Source organism: Acanthaster planci, linkage group LG10, assembly GCF_054643075.1.
Source record: "Acanthaster planci isolate LZ-2023a linkage group LG10, COTS_SCS, whole genome shotgun sequence".
Taxonomy (NCBI): Eukaryota; Metazoa; Echinodermata; class Asteroidea; order Valvatida; family Acanthasteridae; genus Acanthaster; species Acanthaster planci.
Window position 1 is genome coordinate 16,955,480 of NC_141786.1, and position 23,949 is coordinate 16,979,428.

The following is a 23,949-nucleotide window of genomic DNA, read 5'->3' on the forward strand; positions in this document are numbered from 1 at the left end:
GCCTAACGGCTGCAGCCATTTCATATTAGCATGTTTGATACTGCTAGCCATAGCCCATCATTTCATAGCCTCTCATCGAACTGAAGTTGAAGGTCACCAACCTGTGACATTATTGTTTACGTCGTGAGTGGTGCTCATGAGTCAATTCACAGACGTGTGTAGCCACGCACATACATGTAGGCCTACGCCATGTTCCAGGAAGTGGATTGCTAAAATAATTCTCTTTGCAACGACCGAGAAATCTTGGCAACATTTTTAAGGCTGAAAAACATAGACGCTTTATGAACGTTCATTCAACGCGGTGAGTAGAATTGCAGCATTTAAGACACTCCATATATGACGAATCAAAGTGCAGTGGTCGATGCTTGGCAAAGGAGAAGAGGGACAGTGGACTGGTGGACATGTTGTATTGTGGTGATGTTAGGCATTTTCCATCAAGAAATGTAAAGGGCAGGATATGACTATAGCATAGTTATGATAGTAGGGGAAGAGGAGGGCGTGTCAGCAATCACCCCAAAAGGAGGGGGGAGTAGCTCTGTTTTAAGCAAAGTCGTTTGTATCTTATTGACGCGATGGCCGATGGGTTGAGAGAGACACCTCAACTCACCACAGCCTCATTCGATTTTCAGCTGTGTGGAAGAAGTTATGTCAGGGCCAATACACCAATCAATTCAGTGCTTCATCAATTAATGATTACCGTATGGACATACTCGACTAAACTGGAGTTTAAAGTTTATATAATTATGAGCGTTACACTGTCGAGGTTGGGGGAAGTGGGTGTCTGATGAGCATTGCACATCTTCTGGTAAATGGAGATGAGCTGTCAAATTATCTCAGCGCCGTTAGGCGTTGTACAACACAACTGTGTATTATAAATAGGTCATTTATGTATGAAAACGTTTTTAAAAAATACATGTGAAGCTCAATTTTTGTATAAGGCAATGCACAAAAATGGTCAATCATTTTGATGAACGGGTGTTATACCCAGCAAGAAATGAGACCGAGGGGTACCCCCCAACATGTCCAATCCCTATACACATTACAAACTATTGTTACTTAACACACACCCCCAAGATGTCTGAAAGGAATTCCCCAGATTCCAGCGAGACAATGACCAACCACAAAGCAGGGGGGGGGTTCTCTCCGTCTTATACCTTGATGCATATGACGGGTGTCGCCCTCACAGCTTCTTTTATTTGCCAAGGACGCAGACAACCCCTCCCCCCACTTCATGGCTATCATGAATTTAAATTTAACCAGAGCTTTAGTTAGCACCCTGCTTGCCGAAGGCATATTACTACAGGAAAATCTGCCGGGGCTCTGTTTAATTGACCTACAGGGATTTACCCTGAGAGTAATTGATGTAAAACAAGGAAAGTTGTGCAAAGTATGTTTGAGCGTATTTTTCCCATGGTTTTCATACACATTAGGAGAGACCTAATCTGCACGTTCTCATTTATCGATGGTGAATAATGTTGATTTTCATTTAATTCAAGACCTTTTAATGGTTTTCTATGAACCAGAAAATGGCTACAGGATCAGCAGTTTGTTCAGCTCTAGAGACGATCAGCAGGCATCATCTTGAATGCCCCATTTGTAGTGAGAGATTCCAACGACCCAAGATACTGGACTGTCTGCATAGTTTCTGTGAGCAATGTCTGCTGACATACTGCAGCACGAAGCACCAGGGCTGTACAGAGATTCCCTGCCCCGTGTGTCGACAAGAGACACAACTTCCACAGGCGGGGGTTAGAGGCCTGAAAACCAACTTTTATCTGATCGGTCTGGTTGAAGAGATTGAAGTACAGGAAAAGTTGGTGTGTTCGGGTGAGACGAAGCTGCTCTGTGAGACATGTGATGATGGCAGTGAGGCAACGCATCGCTGTCTGGACTGTGAACAGAATATCTGCTCACGTTGTCGAGGTACACAGCTACGGATCGCTGCCACGTCGAGCCACGCAATACCTCCATTAGAGGAAATCCGTCAAGGGAAGATTAAAGTGAAAAAGCTGCCTGAACAATACTGTCCAAAATGTCCAACCCACGAGGGGGAAGTTACACGATTCTTCTGCACAACGTGTGAAATGTTAATTTGTCGAGACTGTACTGTGATAGACCACTGCAAACCGCAACACGCATACATTGATAGAAAACAGGCCACTTCAACATACAAAGAGTCATTAGCTGACTTGTTTTCCCCCCTCGAGAAGATCCTGAATGAACTCCAAGAATCTCTTGAGATAGTTTCAAAAATGAAACACGACCTAGATATCAGAGTAGAGAACGTAATTTCAGTAGTGCATACCAAGGCAGCTGAGATAAGAGCAGAGGTCACTGCTCAAGAAAATTGCATCATCCATGAAATCACAAATATCCAAAGCAATCGTCTTCAAAAACTGGCAGAATATGAGAAAACAATGAGTTTGGCATCGGAGAGAATACAGCATTCATCGGAGACAGCAAGAGAGGTGACAAGGACGGCAGCGGATAGTGAGTTCCTCTCACTCTACGCAACAATCAACAAAGACTTGAAATTGTTGGCAGGTCAAACTATTCCCAGAGTTGACAAGAGGCTTGGATTTCTGAAGTTCAAGCCGAGTGAGGGGGTAGGTGACATCAGTCTGGGCAAGGTGGTGACGGAAGGAAAGTGGGAGCAGCGATGTGTGTTTGGTTGCAAGGGAAGCGGTCCAGGAGAGTTCAAATGGGCTTGTGGCATTGCTGCATGTCAGCCTGATGAGGTTGCAGTGGCTGACTACTTGAACAAACGAGTTGTGATCTGCAGCATCGATGGTAACCAGAAAAGCACAATCCCGATGGAAAGATGTAAGTTTGGATAAAAACTGCTCACAGCGATACACTTGTGCTTTGTTTATCGTAAATAATTCATGATTTATTTTGGAATTACGATGTCAAACAGTGGTGTATCCTGCCTGATGTGTGTGTTGGGGGCAAATTCAAAAGCAAAATGCTTTTTCAACATGATGGTAGGAAGACAAAATGTCGAAAGCCTTAGGCCTACTCACAGTCCCTACTCCCTTGCTTCAATTTCGTGATTTTTTTTCTAAGGGTTTGTTCATGTTTGATATATACTTGTAAATACACTGATTACTTTCTTCCTGCTCACCTATGGCGTATTCTAAAACAAACAGACTAAACAACCCGTCGGTTGGGGGCAAGTTGCCGCGCTGGATACACCACTGGTGTCAAGACACATAAGAAATCTAAAGGCTTTTGGCAGAGTCACATGGTACCCAGACGGAGGAGGCTCTAGGACAGAAAAAAATGATCGGCATATTCATTTTTCCAGATATTGCAGCAAAGTTTATTTAGAGAATTTTATTCTCCCAAAAAGACTACACAGCGGCTAAATTGTACAATACCTGGATTCTTAAAAACAAATCCAGTGAACCTCAATTCCGGATCAAACATTTTTTTATCATTCGGGCAAATATATGTCACATAACGACAAAACAGATATGCGCTTCGAATTCACTGCAACAAATGTTGGACACGTTGCATCTGCACAATGGTTCATGATCAACATTTCCTCCCGTAAAGGCTCAATGGGCATTTCTGTTTTTGTAAAGTATCTATTTGCCAGCGTTCATTCATCCATGTTTAAATGCTATGCAGCACAGGTAGTTGGCGGTAACGAGGAGAACGCCCTCTTGCTCCTTATTTTGACGGAAAATTTACTTTCTTTTCCTAAAGTTCGTTGCCACACGACCGCGTGTTCTAATGTAATAATATTATGAATATTTAACGCAAGCCTGGCAACAACGAAGGTTGAGAAGGGGCTTCGGCTGGGCTTATTGTCGTGAGGGAAGGAAAAATTCCAAATTCCACGGACTCGCTAAACAGGGAGGGGGAGGCTTCAATATACATTCTACATGAATCCTTGTTCACTTGCTGTGCATGGACGTAGCTAGACCTTTAGCCGCTTCTTTGAAACTTCTTCAGGAACTTTATGTTGATTGTTTCATAATAATTCCGGGTTCCCGGGATCTCTTTGTCGAGGAAGGGACAAGGGTTGATCCTAAGTCTCTGGCTTTATAACTTTTCATGAACGTGGGTGATTGGTTAATGCTTTTCTTTTTGTCTTTCAACTCCAAACAGGGCCATGTGGCGTTGCAGCTACACGCACCGGCAATCGCTTGGTGGTTGTTGAGGAGAACGCATCCCACGTGAAAGTCTTTGACAAGGACAACACGCTGGCTTTCCAGTTCCCCACAGTGCCACCGAGTGAGGTCGGTAAGACCGAAGTGAACCTCCAGAGTGAAGCAGTCAAGACAGATGGGACCATTGTGGTAGGTGACATTGAGAGAATGGTACTGAGCGAACACAGCCCCACTGATGGAGAACTAAGGAGCACCATCCCAGTCAAGATTAAACCTCGTTATGTGGCTGTTGACACAAATGATCGAGTCGTAATCAGTGACCTTGAACAGTTAGTTGGTGTTGTTGATGGGAATGGTGATACACTGTTCACCATCAAACCTACCATCGATGGTGAGGTAGTTAGACTCCGGTGTTGTTGTATGTGCAGATAGCACAGGCGTCTATGTTGCAATGCAAAATGGCAAGAGGACCGGTCATATCCACCACTATGACCCTCAAGGTGGCTTTCTCCACTGCATCGCAAAGGGTCTGCACTTGCCCATGGGAATCACATTCACAGCAGATGGGCAACTGGCAGTTGCAGACTGCTACACTGTAAAAATGCGCTGCACATGATGCACTTGTAGACTAGCGGCTATTTGTCCCAGAATCATGAACACCTCATGCACTTAGTTTTATGCACCTTAGGTGTTAGACGGCCAACTAGTGCACGTTTACTAGCACATAACGACTAGCACGTATTTGTCCCAGAATCATGAACACCTGAGGCACTATTGCACTTCAGGTGCTATTTTCCTAGCACATAACGACTAGCACGTATTTGTCCCAGAATCATGAACACCTGAGGCACCATTGCACTTCAGGTGCTATTTTCCTAGCACATAACGACTAGCACGTATTTGTCCCAGAATCATGAACACCTGAGGCACCATTGCACTTCAGGTGCTATTTTCCTAGCACATAAAGACTAGCACGTATTTGTCCCAGAATCATGAACACCTGAGGCACCATTGCACTTCAGGTGCTATTTTCCTAGCACATAAAGACTAGCACGTATTTGTCCCAGAATCATGAACACCTGAGGCACCATTGCACTTCAGGTGCTATTTTCCTAGCACATAAAGACTAGCACGTATTTGTCCCAGAACCATGAACACCTGAGGTACCATTGCACTCCAGGTGCCAGTTTCTCAAATAGCACTTACTAGCACCAATTGCACCTGAGACACTTTGTGCCTCAGGTGCTAGTTAACGCGCTACTTGCAGCACAGCATTTACCTGAGGCACGTCCATTACCTCCTGTATTTCAAGCATTGATGCATTCACATACATGCACCTGAGATGACACGGCATTTCCATTACTTCATGTACATCAAGCAACGAAACAAGTGACAGAGGTGACATTCTCAGGAAAAGTTTAGGCACCAGCAGACTAACGCCTAATGTTTGACATGTATGCGATGCGCACGGACCACATAAAGTAAATCTTAGTTGGCTTCTATTCACATAAAGATTATACATTTTATGCATTGACATGATTATTATCACTGGATGGCAGTTGCAATCATACAATGTGAGTATATTAAAAGCAGTGTTAGGAACATTTCTAATATACATTCAATCACATGATTTATTTCTTATTTATGCATGTAGTAGCTATAAAAGATCTGGATAAAATGTGGTATTTGAAATGGTACAGAACATGATTGATTGATTTAACTACCACTTTGTATCTCAATTACAGACTTAAAAAAACAAACTTGGCACAAAATGCTCCAAAATGCCTGAAGAATCCAAGATAATGGATTATTTTCCTGTAGTGTTTCAATCCCAGTAGACATGAATCAAATGTAAGGCTGTAGGGAAACGCATTTAGCTGGATTGCATTCGGTCACAAATGGGTTAAAACACAAGCAAATTTGACTGAATAAATTGGGTGACTGAGAGGTTAAAGTTGAAACAATCAGGTTTTTCAAACAAAAGTCGGCCGACCAGTGTTGGAAACTGACAAGAAATACTATACTTTTCTGGTGCTATTATTTTACAGGATCAAATTTTGAATGTAAATTTCCAACATTTCAATGAGGTACTACGTGAAATGACTGTAGTTTTGTTTGTAGTTTTGCTTGCCCATGTACATTCCCTTAACACTCCCAGTTAAATTAACAGTTAAAATTATTAGTTTCACTTGACGTATTCGATACAAAATATTACAAATCTTCTCAAAAACTTTGAAACTTTTCAACACTTAACTTTTCATGAAACACTTATTAAAAAAGTATTAGTTGGCATTGGTTAATATTTTCTCATTACTGAATATGGATGCCTTCCTCTTTGTTTGGAAGACCCTCTAAAAATATTTTTAAATGTTATACACCCTTTCATTACATTATTTATAAGAGAATTTTGATTTGTCCAGTTAACTTGTTTTTGTTTTCTAAATGCGTAATGACAGACATGAATTATGAATTAGAAGAGATCAAGGTAGTGAGTCTTTCTGGCAAATTAAAACTGAATTGAAACCAAAATGAGGGTCAGTATTATTTGAGGATTTGTCAGTGTCACAAAAGGGTGGGGATATGTCTCACAATAGTGTCCACCATCCCCACCAAACATTCAACTGACAAGTTGTGGCTGTTTAAATGTCACGTTAACCATAAAGCAAACCACTGCACAGAAATCCAAAACAGGTTTTAAGTATCTTGTTTTGTGTTCATGGAATGCATTTGTCACAGATGAGAAATACACCTAACATCCATTCCCCTGAAAAAAATCTCTGCATTTCAATGTTGATTTTTCTGTGTCCAATTCAGTTTCATATTGCATGAAATCCTCACACTTAATAAAGAAGCAAATGTTGTAATCACAATTTGCCAACACGAAAAAATCTGTTAAAGGTCATGCACTGAGTCTCTCCTGATTGACATGCAACTTTGGAAAGTCGTTTATCTATCGATAAAAATCCAACCCTGCCACCTGTATGGTCAATCCTAATTAACAGTATAGGTTACTCCAGACTTTGGCATGTCTTTCACCATTCTGCCCAGCAGAAAATGCTGCAGGAATTTGTATGAGCATGACGGAGTATCCATGTGGATATTCGAAGTCAAGGATGTAGTATCCACCCAGTAAAATGAGTATCCTCCGCTTGACTGGTTGTTGTCCATACACTTCAACCATGGTTCTTTGAAAGCTGACAACGTGTGCTCCAGTTGGTACCTTGTCGTCCATGCTGATCACGAGGGTCGGGGAATTTTGTGTGTTGTCAATTTTCTCACCAACCTGCGTTATTACCAAGAAAATTAATTTATGAAATGTGCATTTGGATTGTCAAGCAGTTTACAGGGAACTTTTTTACTGTCCACTGTTGTCAGCACAGCCACTTTGGTTTCAGCAAACAAATACCTGTATAGACACCCGTATTGCTTCCTCAACTATGGAACAAGAAGGTGTGGGATTTTTTTGCAAATTGTGTTGCTCATCATAGGTATGAAACAGTTTACTCAAAAGAGAAACTGTCGCACTTGATTTAGATTTAATCTAATTCTATTGAAGAAAATGTGTAAAGATCTGTACTTCATGTAACAAATATCAAGTGGCTTTAAATTATGAAATCGGAGGAAAATTATTGCATGAAAAAATCTAGACTTTTCCAGTTCCTTCTGTTTGAAATCCCCCTGCTTGTCAAGGAAAATGCGTGCGTAATGACAATGAACATATGCAGAGAATTTTGAGAGACTTAAAAGGAAATGGAACAATAAAATAAAGGGGGATGGCTCACAAAATTACAAATGTAAACTTGTAATAATAGCTGTCCTATTTCACTCTGTGCCACTCTGTATTTGGACAGCTTCCTGAGAAATTCAGCGCAGGATCTATAATGAACAAGTTGTTACAGGGAACAATTATAAGCCCCCCCCAAAAAAAAACTTTCTATAGCGGTGGCCACATACAATGGAGGGGGCCTCAACCTGGGCAACCTAGCCTACATAAACTTGTTTATAAACGACCTGTGTCGTTTATCCTTCGACAGAAGGTGTTTAACTAACGTTTGGGCCCATACCTACCAATATCGGATCTAGGCTAGGCCTATACATGGGAACAGTGCCATTCCTTCCTTGCATGGCCTTTGCATACGTGCGGCCGTGCACGGGTAAACATAGCGTTGGGATCGGTCATAAGACCTAACGTTAGGGTCACAGTGAATCCCAGCAAGTAAAATCTGTTTCTCCCACAGTAGGAAACCGTTGAAACTAATGCAAACTGCTTGAGTACTTACTCTCAAATTTCTCGATGACATCATCGGAAATGTCCTGTTCCCGACGGAAAGCACACAATTCTTCTGTTGTCTTCGTCTTCAGATCTCCGATCAACGACGCCATGTCAGTCGCATGTGTGCAATCGTGTCAACAACATACAAACGGCCGCCGGTGCATGTAGTATGCTATAACGTACATGTACGTACGTGTACATACGCGCCCGCGTACCTGTGTCATATTTCATGCCAGGACTGTTTTTCATACGCGGCAGGAAAAATAATCCGGTTAAAGGCTATACTCTTGAAATACAAAACGGCACTTTGTTACTTGGCAAAAGAAACGAACAGTCTAGAGCCTCCTTCAAATGACCAATGCAAGATGGATTTATATGAAAAACACTGGACTAGAAAGTACTAATAAAAGGGGAAAAAAGTATAAATTAATACGCCAAGTGTTTCCTGTCACGTGATCAAAAGGGCGGCAAGTGATACATCAGGCGTCTCAGGTGATGAAATTCCCCCACTTTAGCCTTTGATGATGTGCCCTGCTGCCGAGGTTAGGCTTGGGCTAATCGCTGCTCATAATGAAGATGGCTTGCCAAAATACAGCTCAGCTTTTCTTCGGTGGGCTAATAAATTAGGGTTCACAGGCCACGATCGCCGCAGTGGCGAAATATGTAGTGTTACTTGCACAATATTATTCTTTATCAATTCAGGTGCATGATTAACCATTCAAGAGCTGGAAATACGTGCCCCATTAGGTAAGAGCAGACTCACTATAGCTACAGGCATCGAACCACTGCTTCATGTGCAGTAAACCAAGTCTTGTAGCTGTTAAGTATCACGTACCTTGTCTTATTACTTAGACAATTTAGGAGCATCATGGATATATGGGTGGCATATTCACTTAAGGTTCTAAATCCTATTGTTTCCAACACATGCAAAGCCAAAGCCACAGGCAGTGACGTCGGCACGTCGAGTTATAAAACATATTATGTTTACCAGGTAGGCCTACGCGTTACGTACATGTATGAACATATACTGGTGCCTCATGTTAGATCAAATTCACTACAGGTAACTAATGTGCTTCAAGTAAATTGGTACTGCAGTGCTCCAAGTATATGAATCCCATCATGTGTCAATTGCTACTTTTCAGGTGCAGCGAGTTTATACCGGTGTACCTCAGGTACCTAAAAGTGTGATTCAAGCACGTTAGGTGCCATTGAATGAACCTCCAGTGTCAATAGATTGCCAATTGAACGATTCAGGTGCACTTAGTTTATATTGGTGCGCAAATACAGGTGCATGAAATAAGACCAAATGCACTTCTGGTACCTACAAGAGTGCTTCAAGCACTTTAGGTGCCATTGAATAAACCTCAGGTGTCAACATATTGCCATTTTAAGGATTCAGGTGCACTTAGTTTATATTGGTGCGCAAATACAGGTGCATGAAATAAGACCAAATGCACTTCTGGTACCTACAAGAGTGCTTCAAGCATGTTATGTGCCATCGAATGAACCTCAGGTGTCAACATATTGCCATTTGAACGATTCAGGTACAGGAAGTTTATATTGGTGCGCAAATACAGGTGCATGAGATTAGATCAAATGCACTTCAGGTACCTAAAAGTGTGCTTCAAGCACGTTACGTGCCACTGAATGAACCTCCAGTGTCAATAGATTGCCACTTGGACGATTCAGGTGCACTTAGTTTATATTGGTGCGCAAATACAGGTGCATGAGGTGAGATCAAATGCACTTCTGGTACCTACAAGAGTGCTTCAAGCACTTTAGGTGCCATTGAATAAACCTCAGGTGTCAACACATTGCCATTTTAAGGATTCAGGTGCAGTGAGTTTATATTGGTGCGCAAATACAGGTACATGAAATAAGACCAAATGCACTTCTGGTACCTACAAGAGTGCTTCAAGCATGTTATGTGCCATTGAATGAACCTCAGGTGTCAACATATTGCCACTTGAACGATTCAGGTGCAGCAAGTTTATATTGGTGCGCAAATACAGGTGCATGAGATTAGATCAAATGCACTTCAGGTAACTAAAAATGTGCTTCAAGCACGTTAGGTGCCATTGAATGAACCTCAGGTGTCAATATATTGCCATTTGAACGATTCAAGTGCAGCGAGTTTAGATTGGTGTCCAAATGCAGGTGCATGAGGTGAGATCAAATGCACTTCATGTACCTAAAAGTGTGCTTCAAGCACGTTAGGTGCCATTGAATGGACCACTGGAACAATTCAGGTGCAGCGAGTTTATGCTGGTGAGAACGTATAGGTGCATGAGGTGAGATCAAATGCACTTCAGGCACTAAAAGTATGCTTCAAGCATTTGAAGTGTTTTGGTTGAAATGTTTACTGTCACCTCACATGAGTCAGGTGTCCGCATGTTCTCACTTAATCGCCTCAAGTGCAATAAGTACTAAGTCACATGCACATGCAAGTGCACGAAGTGCGTGCAATTTTTACAGTGTACTCAGTGAAGATTTATGACTTTGTTTAATGTAACACAAAAAGTCGATTTCCTTCCGCTTTCTTCGGGAGGAAACAGCAGTAGCATTAGTCGGAAACGTTGCGCTGTGTACAAGTTTTCATTCAATTTCATGACTTATTTTTTTTAAATAGAAAACTATATCCACAAAGGTTTGCGTAGGCTTACTGCATAGCAGAAGAGGAAAGCAAACTACATTAAAATTTCACTGAGATGGGATTCAAAAGTATGGGAGCTACATAAAGTGCTTATCATTTAAACAAATTTCCTTTGTTAGTTTTCCATTGTTAACTATATTTTCTCACGACATGTGAATTATTTTCATAGTCCATTTAACAGTAGTAAATGTATCCCAATATTGGTGAGGTTATGCCTACCGTGAGCGCTCACAGGAGATAGGGGAAGTTGTTAGCTCGTCTCATCAAAAGAATCAGACTCATTTTAATGCAAACATCTTGCAGGGGATTATCAAATTGAGGAGAGTATAAAAACTGAAAAATAATATGTGAAGTCAAATTGTTCTCATTGAGATTTACATACAATTTTAATGTTTTCAAAAGTTTACTTTGTGTGAGTAGTGGGATAGCGAAGGTCTCATCATTTAAATAGTGAAGTACATTTGTAAAAGTCGATGTGGAACTCACGTTTGGAGGAATATTCCCCTCATAGCTAAACTCTCCCTTTGTGTTGAACCGCCTTATTCTTATTTGCGGTTGAATGTATATTACAAATTGATACCTCGTTAAAAGAGGCCCAATATCACTATTTGGAGGAGAGTTATATTGATTCATTTCCTTTGCAACTCCTTTCAAAATAAAAATCATTTCGTTTTCTTTTGAACTCAAATATAAAATGAACTCAAATATAAAATGATTTTTTTGTTAGAGATTTAAATGATGTTTTTCTTGGTGGCAGAAGCAAAAGCAAGATGAAATTTAGGTTATAAAAAGCTTTCTTGGCAAATTGCTTAATTTTCGTGGATTTTATTTACATAGTTTTAATTACTGACAGCAACAATATTCCACTTACAGAATATAAACGTTTTCAAAGACTATGCCTGAGTATTATTTGAAGGCAACATGACCTTTTCATTTTTTTAAATGTGAATCTTTATCATGATGTAGGTAATTTACATTGTAACGGTTATTTGCATACCCATGGGTAAAGTTGTTACTTTTCGGCTGACCTCCTTGAATCATTCCTACACAAGGAAGGGTTGAACACGCATCTAAACCTCTTCCAGACAAAAAAAGTCCCAAGACTAGTTTTGACAGTGGACAGATTTACTGGATTATCCGTATGGTGGTATAGTTGCCCCTTGTACTATGTAGTGATGTGAAGTAAGCCGTACGTTACCAGTAATCAAGAAGTCTTGGGGACGTATCAAGAACCAGATCCGTAATACGACAGCTCTCCAGGAAGTTTGTGAGAGAGCTGTTAAAGGGTGCCATAATTGAGGTTGTTTAATTGCTCCTGGTTGTTTGTCTGCGCATGACATATGATCTGGCTGGGCTGTCAGTAACGAAATCGTACAGTCTAAAGGAAAACCCTCTTGGGTAATTAATGACTTTTGTGATAAAATAACATTGCTGTTGCAGTATGAATAAAATGTACGTATTATGTGTTTGATAGAAGAGCTTTGAACATCGACTACTTTCATTTAATACTTTTTTCCTTTAAGAAGTGGAATTTCTTCCTTATAGGCTGTAGTTTCTGAGGCTGCCTACATGTATGTATGACTGTACCCCGGGTAGTTAGTTGGGTCAATACATCAAAGTTGAGTATTACAAGCAACATCTTGTGTGTCTCTCTACGTCTACATACCACGTCCGGTGCTTGTTGCATTCACGTTGGGAATGGTTTCCCTGTCCCGTCCCATTTAAACCATGTTGATCCTATAATTCTAGATATCCGTTTTCTTCCCTGTCACATTAGTACTTGGCAACTAAATTGAAATCCGTAGAGAGAGTATCTCGAACGTAAAGCCTGTGTAAATATTAATACGCCTTTAGTTTTGTTTTTGGTAGCCGATCTGTTACGGAAATACAAACAAACTGACCTCAGGAAAGAGCTTGGCCTTTTGCGCAGAATGCTGGTTTTCCAGAGCAATCAAGCCCCAAGATCCGGAGCGTTAGGTCTGAAGGAACTTTGCTGGAGCGTTAAGAGCGAAATTCAGAGACTTGTGGGTCATTTTGCGAGATCGACAAAGAATGAATAATCTGGTCACACCCAAGTACGATTGTTGTCCCAACTCAAGATTACCATTCCAACCAATAGGTGCAGTGTGGCCGATCACACTGCATTAATATACGTTATTACGATCCGACTGTACGAAGTGTCAGTCCCAAGAAACAAATAGTTTCTCTACGTGTACAAATAGTTGAATTGGAGTTAAAAGGGAGACTGAATTGACAAAGCCGGAAGTTGAAGTTTGTGTCACTGCAGCTTCAGACCTAGAAACGTATCGTAAAAAACAGCGACGGTCTATTTTATACTGTTCCCCATACATTGATTGTGTATCTTTACTTTACACCACACCCTGTCGGCGCCATTTTCCAAAAACACATCGAGTTTAAACTGTCAAAACTCTCGTACGGGTGCGAGTTTTTCTTTGCAGTAACGGAACAATCTAACCAAACGTCTTCACAAATCAACTGATTCAGTTTAGTTAAAAGTAAAGCTGACTTCTGAATGTTAAGTGAAGCAACTGTTGTTGCACAACTCTTGCAATAAATTGATTAGTATATTTTACAATGTATAGCTAGACCTATAGAATAGATGTAGTCTTGAGGATAAAATTAAACACTTGGCAAATGTAAATGACTTTACGAACAACTCCGTAGTTAGCTCAATTAAAATCACAGGACATGTTCGTATCTTACAATGTTGAGCTATGATGGCGCTTCTTTCTTTACAGATGGGTTGATTTGCTGAGGTTGTAGCAGTAACTCCAGTTTTGAACGCTGTAAGATAAAGTACTGATTGACGAAGGAATGTTGGCGAGTATAAAACCGCCAATTACACTGCACAGGCTGATGGGCAAGGTGACTGGGATAGGTACAAGACGAGTCAGGGCGTTTGGAAAAAAGAAACAAATTTCATGAAAGAATAATCCTGCTCCTTAGTAACAAAACATTATACATTTTTAAACGTAGAATGAACCTTCGAGTAAAATGTGAATTTCAGAGAGCGGAAACCTTTTTTGAGAGTGATTACTGACCTGCAATATGAATTAGCGTTGAAGTAAAAACACAAAGGACGTTTTCCCCATCAGTCTTATGTTGTTTGTTGTTCCAGACGTCATCACGTACACATTCATTTAATCGATTCATTTATTGTACAAGACCCCTCCTTGATACAGGTGAGATTTGTCTTCAAGAATAAAATAGTTCCAAACGACTGTTCCCGTGGGCCGTCTTTGTTTATCTGAATTACTGTCTGTGGTGTTGTTGTGATTCTCCCCAGGCAGTCGCTCACGCTGACGAAAAGGCTCAGTTGGTATTTTGGAAAAATGATAGAGCTTTGTGGAACCTCTATGGGCGCCCTTTTTACACTGCTTTATTTTTTTAAATTTATCTGAAACATATGACAATCAACACAGTACCGGGGTAATGGTGCGGTGACGTGTGACTGAACAATGTCCGTATCCAGTTTCCTAGTCTTACGGCTGCGGTGTGAAATAACAAATGTGCTTATGCAAGCCACTGCCTTAGGGCTGCAGCCATTTCATATTAGCCTGTTTGATACTGCTAGCCATAGCCAATCATTTCGTAGCCAACTTCTCATCCAACTGAAGTTGAAGGTCACCAACCTGTGACATTATTGTATACGTAGTGAGTGGCGCTCCTGAGTCAATTCACAGACGTGTGTAGCCACGCACATACAAGTAGACCTACTCTGAACGCCATGTTCCAGGAAGTAAATCGCTAAAATAATTCTCATTGCAAAGAGCGATCAATCTTGGCAACATTTTTAAGGCTGACAAACACGGACGCTTTATGAACGTTCATTCAACGCGGTGAGTAGAATTACAGCATTTAAGACAACCTATATATGGCGAATCAAAGTGCAGTGGTCGATGCTTGGCAAAGGAGAAGAGGGACAGTGGACTGGTGGACATGTTGTATTGTGGTGATGTTATGCATTTTCCATCACAAAATGTAAAGGGCAGGATATGACTATAGCATAGTTATGACAGTAGGGGAAGAGGAGGGCGTGTCAGCAATTACTTCAAGAAGGAGGGAGGATTACCCCTGTTTTAACCAAAGTCGTTTGTATCTTATTGACGCGATGGCCGATGGGTTGAGAGAGACACCTCAACTCACCTCAGCCTCATTCGATTTTCAGCTGTGTGGAAGAAGTTATGTCAGGGCCAATCCACCAATCAATTCAGTGCTTCATCAATTAATGATTACCGTATGGACATACTCGACTAAACTGGAGTTTAAAGTTTATATAATTATGAGCGTTACACTGTCGAGGTTGGGGGAAGTGGGTGTCTGATGAGCATTGCACATCTTCTGGTAAATGGAGATGAGCTGTCAAATTATCCCAGCGCCGTTAGGCGTTGCCCAACACAACTGTGTATTATTAATAGGTCATTTATGTATGAAAACGTTAAAACGTTTTTAAAAAATACATGTGAAGATTAATGTCTGTATAAGGAAATGCACAAAAATGGTCAATCATTTTGATGAACGGGTGCTATACCCAACAAGAAACGAGACCGAGGGGTACCCCCCAACATGTCCAATCCCTATACACATTCCAGACTATTGTCACTTAACGCATCCCCCAAGATGTCTGAAAGGAATTCCCCAGATTCCTGCGAGACAATGACCAACACAAAGCGGGGGGGGGTTTCTCTCCGTCTTATACCTTGCTGCATATGACGGGTGTCGCCCTCACAGCTTCTTTTATTTGCCAAGGACGCAGACAACCCCTCCCCCCACTTCATGGCCATGATGAATTTAAATTTAACAAGAGATTTAGTCAGCAGCCTGCTTGCCGAAGGCATATTACTACAGGAAACTCTGCTGGGGCTCTGGTTAATTGACCTACAGGGATTTACCCTGAGAGTAATTGATGTAAAACAAGGAAAGTTATGTAAAGTATGTTTGAGCGTATTTTTCCCATGGTTTTCATACACATTAGGAGAGACCTAATCTGCACGTTCTCATTTATCGATGGTGAATAATGTTGATTTTCATTTAATTCAAGACCTTTTAATGGTTTTCTATGAACCAGAAAATGGCTACAGGATCAGCAGTTAGTTCAGCTCTGGAGACGATCAGCAGACATCATCTCGAATGCCCCATTTGTAGTGAGAGATTCCAACGACCCAAGATACTGGACTGTCTGCATAGTTTCTGTGAGCAATGTCTGCTGACATACTGCAGCACGAAGCACCAGGGCTGTACAGAGATTCCTTGCCCCGTGTGTCGACAAGAGACACAACTTCCGGAGGCGGGGGTTAGAGGCCTGAAAACCAACTTTTATCTGATCGGTCTTGTTGAGGAGATTGAAGTACAGGAAAAGTTGGTGTGTTCGGGTGAGACGAAGCTGCTCTGTGAGACATGTGATGATGGCAGTGAGGCAACGCATCGCTGTCTGGACTGTGAACAGAATATCTGCTCACGTTGTCGAAGTACACAGCTACGGATCGCTGCCACATCAAGCCACACAATACCTCTTTCAGAGGAAATCCGTCAAGGGAAGATTAAAGTGAAAAAGCTGCCTGAACAATACTGTCCAAAATGTCCGACCCACGAGGGGGAAGTTACACGATTCTTCTGCACAACGTGTGAAATTTTAATTTGTCGAGATTGTACCGTCATGAAACATCGCACACCAGAACATACCTATCTTGAAATAAAAGAGGCCGTGTCGACATACAGACAGATATTAGCTGATTTGTATTCTCCCCTTGAAAAAGTATTGAACCAACTCCAGAAATCTAAGGAGACAGTTTCAAGAATGAAGTATGACTTGGATATTCAAGTGAAGGCAGTCACGACAGAAGTGCAGGACAGGGCAGCTGAGATAAGAGCAGAGGTCACAGCTCAAGAAAATCGCATCATTGATGACATCAAAAACATCCAAAGCGATCGTCTTCAAAAACTGGCAGAACATAAGAAAACAACGAGTTTGGCATCGGAGAGAATACAGCATTCATTGGAGACAGCAAGAGAGGTGACAAGGACGGCAGCGGATAGTGAGTTCCTCTCACTCTACGCAACAATCAACAAAGACTTGACATTGTTGGCAGGTCAAACTATTCCCAGAGTTGACAAGAGGCTTGGATTTCTGAAGTTCAAACCGAGTGAGGGGGTAGGTGACATCAGTCTGGGCAAGGTGGTGACGGAAGGAAAGTGGGAGCAGCGATGTGAGTTTGGTAACAAGGGAAGCGTTCAAGAAGAGTTCAATTGGGCTTGTGACATTGCTGCTCGTCAGCCTGATGAGGTTGCAGTGGCTGACTACTACAACAAACGAGTTGTGATCTGCAGCATCGATGGTAACCAGAAAAGCACAATCCCGATGGAAGGATGTAAGTTTGGATAGAAACTGCTCACAGCGATACACTGGTGCTTTGTTTATCGTAAATAAATTCATGATTTATTTTGGAATTATCATGTCAAACAATAGTGTATCCTGCCTACTGTGTGTATGTCACAAGCCTGGGTCCCCCTACCCTCTGACACGCAATGTGTGCACGGTAAATTATGCATTACACTCAAGCAGATAATTTAACTTCCAAATTCAATGGAAACTAATTTATTTACAAATATACAAACCACAAAAAGAATTGAATGAAGGGGGAGCAAAATACAGAAGATCAACAGATTTTAAAAAGTGGGTTTCATAGAAACTAGAATGCTAGTGGGCTGGTTAATAGTTACCACTAGCCCAAATTCGGACAGTTCAAAGGGAGAGTTGGTCACTTGTCCGATGCGCCGCTGTTACATGACTCTCAGCCGATCCTCGGCGAGGATGATGCAGGTGAGTCTGGGCTAGACTTAGCAGACCAACAGGCAGGTAGGTAGCCGTGCCCCCCCGGCCGACTTGCTGTTCCTATCCAGCCAATGCAGGACCTGGCTTGATTGTGTCTCGGTACTCTATGAGGTCCACTTACGGGAGCTCCGACTCTGTAATAAGGAGCCATGAAATATTGAATAATCATACCCATGTATTTGACCATATTACTAATTTTCCATACCCGAAAGGAGAAACTTCATTATTAAAATGGTCACTAAACTTGGCTTTAGAACTCCCCATTATCACAGATATATAACATAATAGCACTTACATATACCAGACAAAACATAATGGCTACATATTAGAAAATAATTAAAAAGAACACTTACAGTATATACTGGCTCCTGAGGTCTTACAGCACACTGCAAATTGTCACAGCCTGCCCTTCCTCTTTAAACTTTTCTCCTGAAAATTTGGGGCAGCAATCCGCTCTCCCAACTTAAAGCTACCGCCAAGACTGGATTTTCAATCCACATCAACAAGGTGGAAGGCTTCATAAAATTCTGGCTTGAGAGCTATCGCTCAAACTTGTGCTATCGCACCACAGGTCTGTCAGTGTGTGTCACACAGAACCACACCCCAGTATTTAAGGCTATCACTGCTGGACAACGCCTCAGTAAGCAGGCCCTATAAAACACTATTCAGGTCCCCATACCTGGTGTGTACCCATGCAGGTGTGAACCATACAGGACCCCACCTTACTTTGCATAAAAAGGGCATATAAGGACATTTGGCCAACTTGGCAACATACAGTTTGTGTCTTTAAAGTAGTCAAACACTTGGCGTAAAATATCACTGACTTGTGACAGTGTGTTAGGGGCAAATTCAAAAGCAAAATGCTTATTCAACATGATGGTAGGGAGAGAAAATGTCGAAAGCCTTAGGCCTACTCACAGTCCCAACTCCCTTGCTTCAATTTTGTGGTGTTATTTTCTAAGGGTTTCTTCATGTTTGATAAATACCTGTAAATACACCGATTACTTTCTTCCTACTCACCTATGACGTAATCTAAAACAAACAGGCTAAACAACCCGTCGGTTGAGGGCAAGTTGCTGCCGCTGGATACGCCACTGGTGTCAAGCCACGTAACATATCTAAAGTCTTTTGGCAGAGTCACATGGTACCCAGACGGAGGAGGCTCTAGGAGAAAAAAAAATGATTGACATATTCATTTTTCCAGATATTGCGGTAAAGTTTATTTAGAGAATTTTCTTCTCCCCAAAAAGACTAGACGGCAGCTTAATTGTACAATACCTGGATTCTTAAAAACAAATCCAGTGAACCTCAATTCCGGATCAAAAATTTTTTTTTAACATTCAGGCAAATATATTTCACATGAAAACAAAAGAGATATGCGCTTCGAATTCACTGCAACAAATGTTGGACACGTTGCATCTACGCAATGGTTCATGATCAACATTTCCTCCCTTAAAGGCTCAATGCGCATTTCTGTTTTTGTGAAGTATCTATTTGCCAGCGTTCATTCGTCCATGTTTAAATACTATGCAGCACAGGTAGTGGGCGGTATCAAGGAAAGCGCCCTCTTGCTCCTTATTTTGACGGAAAATTTACTTTCGTTTCCTAAAGTTCGTTGCCACACGACCGAGTGTTCTAGTGTGTAAATATTACGAATATTTAAAGCAAGCCTGGCAACAACAAAGATTGAGAAGTGACTCCGGCTGGGCTTATTGTCGTGAGGGAAGGAAAAATTCTAAATTCCACGGACTCGCTAGACAGGGAGGGGGAGGCTTCAATATACATTCTACATGAATCCTTGTTCACTTGCTATGCATGAACGTAGCTACACGTTAAGCCGTTTTTTTGTTTTTTTTGTCACTTCTTCCGTGAACTTCATATTGGTTGCTTCATAATAAATAATTCCAGGTTCCAGGGATCTATTTGTCGAGGAGGGGACAATGGTTGATCCTAGGTCTCTGGCTTTATAACTCTTCATGAACGTGGGTGATTGGTTAATGCTTTTCTTCTTGTCTTTCAACTCCAAACAGTGCCACGTGGTGTTGCAGCTACACGCACCGGCAATCTCTTGGTGGTTGTTGAGAAGAACGCATCCCACGTGAAAGTCTTTGACAAGGACAATACGCTGGCTTTCCAGTTCCCCACAGTGCCACCGAGTGAGGTCGGTAAGACCGCAGTGAACCTCCAGAGTGTAGCTGTCAAGACGGATGGGACCATTGTGGTAGGTGACATTGAGAGGATGGTGCTGACCGAACACAGCCCCACTGATGGGGAACTCAGAAGCACCATCCCAGTCAAAATTAAACCTCGTTATGTCGCTGTTGACAGCAATGATCGAGTCGTAATCAGTGACTGGGATCAACAGTTAGTCGATGTTGTTGATGGGAATGGTGATACACTGTTCACCATCAAACCTACCATCGATGGTGAGGTAGTTAGACGCTGTACTGGTGTATGCGCAGATAGCACAGGCATTTATGTTGCAATGCGTAATGGCAGTGACACCGGTCATATCCACCACTATGACCCTCAAGGTGGCTTTCTCCACTGCATCGCAGAGGGTCTGCACCGGCCCATGGGAATCACATTCACAGCAGATGGGCAACTGGCAGTTGGAGACTTCTACTCAATGAAGATTTATGACTTTGTTTAATGTAACACAAACAAGTCGATTTCCTTCCGCTTTCTTCGGGAGGAAACAGCAGTAGCATTAGTCGGAAATGTTGCAGTGTGAACAACATTGCATTTAATTTCATCACTTCTTTTTTTATAGAAAATAAGATACACAAAGTTTGCGTAGGCTTACTGCATAGCAGAAATGGAAAGCAAACTACATCAAAATTTCACTGAGATGGGATGCAAAAGTATGGGAGCTACATAAAGTGCTTATCATTTAAACAAATTTCCTTTGTCACTTTTGCATTGTTAACTATATCTCCTCACGACATGTGAATTATTTTCATAGATCCATTTAACAGTAGTAAATGTATCCCAATATTGGTGAGTTATGCCTACCGTAAGCGTTCACAGGAGATATGGGAAGTTGTTCGCTTGTCTCATCAAAAGAATCAGACTCATTTTAATGCACACATCTTGCAGGGGATTATCAAATTGAGGAGAGTATAAAAATGAAAAATAATATTTGAAGTCAAATTGTTCTCATTGAGAGTTACATAAAATTGTGATTTTCTCAAAAGCTTATTTTGTGTGAGTAGTGGGATAGCGAAGGTCTCATCATTTAAATAGTGAAGTAGATTTGAAAAAAGTCGATGTGGAACTCACGTTTGGAGGAATATTCCCCTCATAACTAAACTGTCCCTTTGTGTTGAACCGCCTTTTTCTTACCTGCGGTTGAATGTATATTACGAATTAATACCTCGTTAAAAGAGGCCCAATGTCACTATTTGGAGGAGAGTTATATTGATTCATTTCCTTTGCAACTTCTTTCGAAACAAAAATCATTTCGTATTCATTTGAATTCAAATGAAGGTTTTGTTAGAGATTGAAATGATGTTTTTCTCTGTGGCAGAGGCAAAAGCAAGATGAAATGTAGGTTGTGAAACGTTTCATTTGTAAATTGCTTAATTTTCTTGCATTTTATTTACAAAATTTTAATTACTGACGGCAACAATATTCCACTTACAGAATATAAACGTTTTCAAAGACTATGCCTGAGTATTATTTAACCCTAACCCTCCTCAATCCTTCACCTGTTGGAGGACTGAGGAATGTTAGGGTTAAAGGCAACATGACCTTTCCACTTTTTTAAATATGAATATTTATCATGACGTAGGTAATTGACATTGTAACGGTTATTTTCATATCCGTGGGTAAAGTTGTTACTTTTCGGCTGACCTCCTTGAATGCTTCCTGCACAAGGAAGGGTTGAACACGCATCTAAACCTCTACCAAATAAAAAAGCTAAGTCCCAAGACTACTTTTGACACTGGACAGATTTACTGGATTATCCGTATGGTGGTATAGTTGCCCCTTGTACTATGTAGTGATACGAAGTAAGCCGTACGTTATCAGTAATCAAGAAGTCTTGGGGACGTATCAAGAACCAGACCCGTTATACGACACGGATCAAAAACTTCCTATGGGCTCTCCTGGAAGTTTGTGAGAGAGCTGTTAAAGGGTGCCATAAATGAGGTTGTTTAATTACTCCTGTTTGTTTGTCTGCGCGTGACATATGATCTGGTTGTCAGTAACGAAATCATACACTCTAAAAAGGAAATCCCTTTGGGTATTTCATGACTTTTGTGATAAAATCTGAAGTGTAGGGACATTGCAGTTGCAGTATGAATAAAATGTACGTATTCTGTGTTTGATAGAAGAGCTTTGCACATCGACTGCTTTCATTTAATACTTTGTTCCTTCAAGAAATGGAATTTCTTCCTTATAGGCTGTAGTTTCTGAGGACGCCTACATGTATGTGTGACTGTACCCCGGCTAGTTAGTTTGGTCAATACATCAAAGTTGAGTATTACAAGCGACATTTGTGTGTCTCTCTACGTCTACATACCACGTCCGGTGCTTGTTGCATTCACGTTGAAAATGGCTTCCCTGTCCCGTCCCTTTTAAACCATGTTGATCCTATAATTCTAGATATCCGTTTTCTTCCCTATCACATTAGTACTTGGCAACTAAATTGAAATCCGTAGAGAGAGTATCTCGAACGTCAAGCCTGTGTAAATATTAATACGCCTTTAGTTTTGTTTTTGGTAGCAGACCTGTTACGGGAATACATAAGTTTAAAGATAAAATAAAAAAGGATGAACCTTTAAAACAGTTCATTGGTAAAGTCCTGTAGGTTTGATGGATTTGGTAGTTTTGACAGTGTTTATAGGCTTTAATAATTTCATAAGACCGTGCTTGAGTGAAAGCGACCTGACCATTTCAATTTTGTCATGTGAATATGTATTATGACGTAACTATAATATGCGTTGTGACTCGGTTATTTGCATATCAGTGCGTCAGTTGTTAAGTTTGGGTTGACCTCCCAGTGAGCTGCAAGCCTCCGGCGTAAAAACGGCTTGAACAAGTGTCCAAGCCCTCATCAGAAAAATAATTTCCAAGAATAAGATTGATCGTATTATTTCACAGTTACCCCTTTTGCTATGCAGTGAACTGATCATGAAACACAGCTGGCTATGGACGTTGCCTGTATAGTGTATTCGGTGTAATGAACAGCCGTCGGGGTAGTAGCGACGCTAATTCGAAACGGACTAAAAAATTTCTCTCTGGGCTCGCCATAAAGATTATTTGAGAGCGTAATATGCATGGTCACAGTTGGGTTGGAGACTCTCGTTTCGTGTCTGTGCACGACACAGCCATTATCTGACCGTCAATGACGAAACTGTACAGTGTAAAGGAAACCCCCAATAATACTGTCGGATTTCTAAGTTTCATAAGAGAATAAACATTGCACTATCTGATATAAATGCACGTAGGCCCTATAGCTGTAGTTTGTATCTACATAGTTGAGGTGGAATCAAGGTTAATTGTGGCAAATTGCATCCTGTGTCTGTCTCTGTCTACGTGCCATTTATAGTCCTCGCCTCTTATTGGGACAGTCTCCTGGTAGAGTCTAAACGATGTTGACCTTATAATTCTAAATTCCTGTTCTCTTCCAAATGACATCAATGTTTTGAAACAACTTCCTATGCTCAGGAGAAAGTGTCACCTTTATTAGTTTTCGTCTTATTACGCAAATACCAAGGACACTTTATGCTATCAAATGTTGGTCAATTTCTTGTACTGATTGCTGATTTCCAGAGTGGTTCTAATTAGCGTAATGGTACCGCGTGGTAGGTCTGAACGATCCATCTCTTGACTTTAAAAGGCAATGTTCTGAAAGGCTCCCCGCAAACCGACAAAGAATGAAACATTCTGTCACACTCAGGACTGGCAACGTCAAGTCTGTGTAATCCAACTGTTTAGTGCTGAACGGCACGTTACTGTGTATTACCGTAGTTTGTTATGGTGCAGCTGTGGCTAGGTTCGTCCCAACAGAATGGAGTCTCGACGCAACGGTGTGGAAATGAGTTGA

At 41.2% G+C, this 23,949-nt stretch overlaps 1 protein-coding gene, 2 long non-coding RNA genes and 1 pseudogene across 12 annotated transcripts in view; 2 read left to right on the forward strand and 2 right to left on the reverse strand.

Moving 5' to 3' along the window:
* The window catches only part of LOC110990533 (uncharacterized), a 270,020-nt gene that overhangs the window by 157,946 nt on the left and 88,125 nt on the right, over positions 1 to 23,949 (reverse strand). The gene's annotated exons all lie outside the window — the stretch shown is intronic.
* Positions 129 to 4,734, forward strand: LOC147797887 (E3 ubiquitin-protein ligase TRIM33-like; annotated as a pseudogene). The gene is made up of 3 exons (XR_015426808.1): positions 129 to 301; positions 1,524 to 2,823; positions 4,117 to 4,734. The product of XR_015426808.1 is annotated as an E3 ubiquitin-protein ligase TRIM33-like (transcript).
* On the reverse strand, positions 5,732 to 9,240 carry LOC147797888 (uncharacterized). The gene is made up of 2 exons (XR_015426663.1): positions 8,399 to 9,240; positions 5,732 to 7,401 (listed from the first exon to the last, which is right to left on the reverse strand). It is a non-coding gene; the product is annotated as an uncharacterized LOC147797888 (long non-coding RNA).
* On the forward strand, positions 14,766 to 23,384 carry LOC147797889 (E3 ubiquitin-protein ligase TRIM56-like). The gene is made up of 3 exons (XM_087142115.1): positions 14,766 to 14,904; positions 16,134 to 17,433; positions 19,928 to 23,384. The coding sequence occupies exons 2-3, from the start codon at positions 16,137 to 16,139 to the stop codon at positions 20,548 to 20,550; spliced, it is 1,920 nt and encodes a 639-aa protein (XP_086998241.1). The 5' UTR covers positions 14,766 to 14,904; positions 16,134 to 16,136; the 3' UTR covers positions 20,551 to 23,384.

Coding starts and splice junctions, on each gene's coding strand:
- LOC147797889 (XM_087142115.1), top strand. CDS start 16,137: ATGGCTACAGGATCAGCAGTTAGTTCAGCTCTGGAGACGATCAGCAGA. Junction 17,434..19,927: donor CACAATCCCGATGGAAGGAT/GTAAGTTTGGAT, acceptor AACTCCAAACAG/TGCCACGTGGTGTTGCAGCT.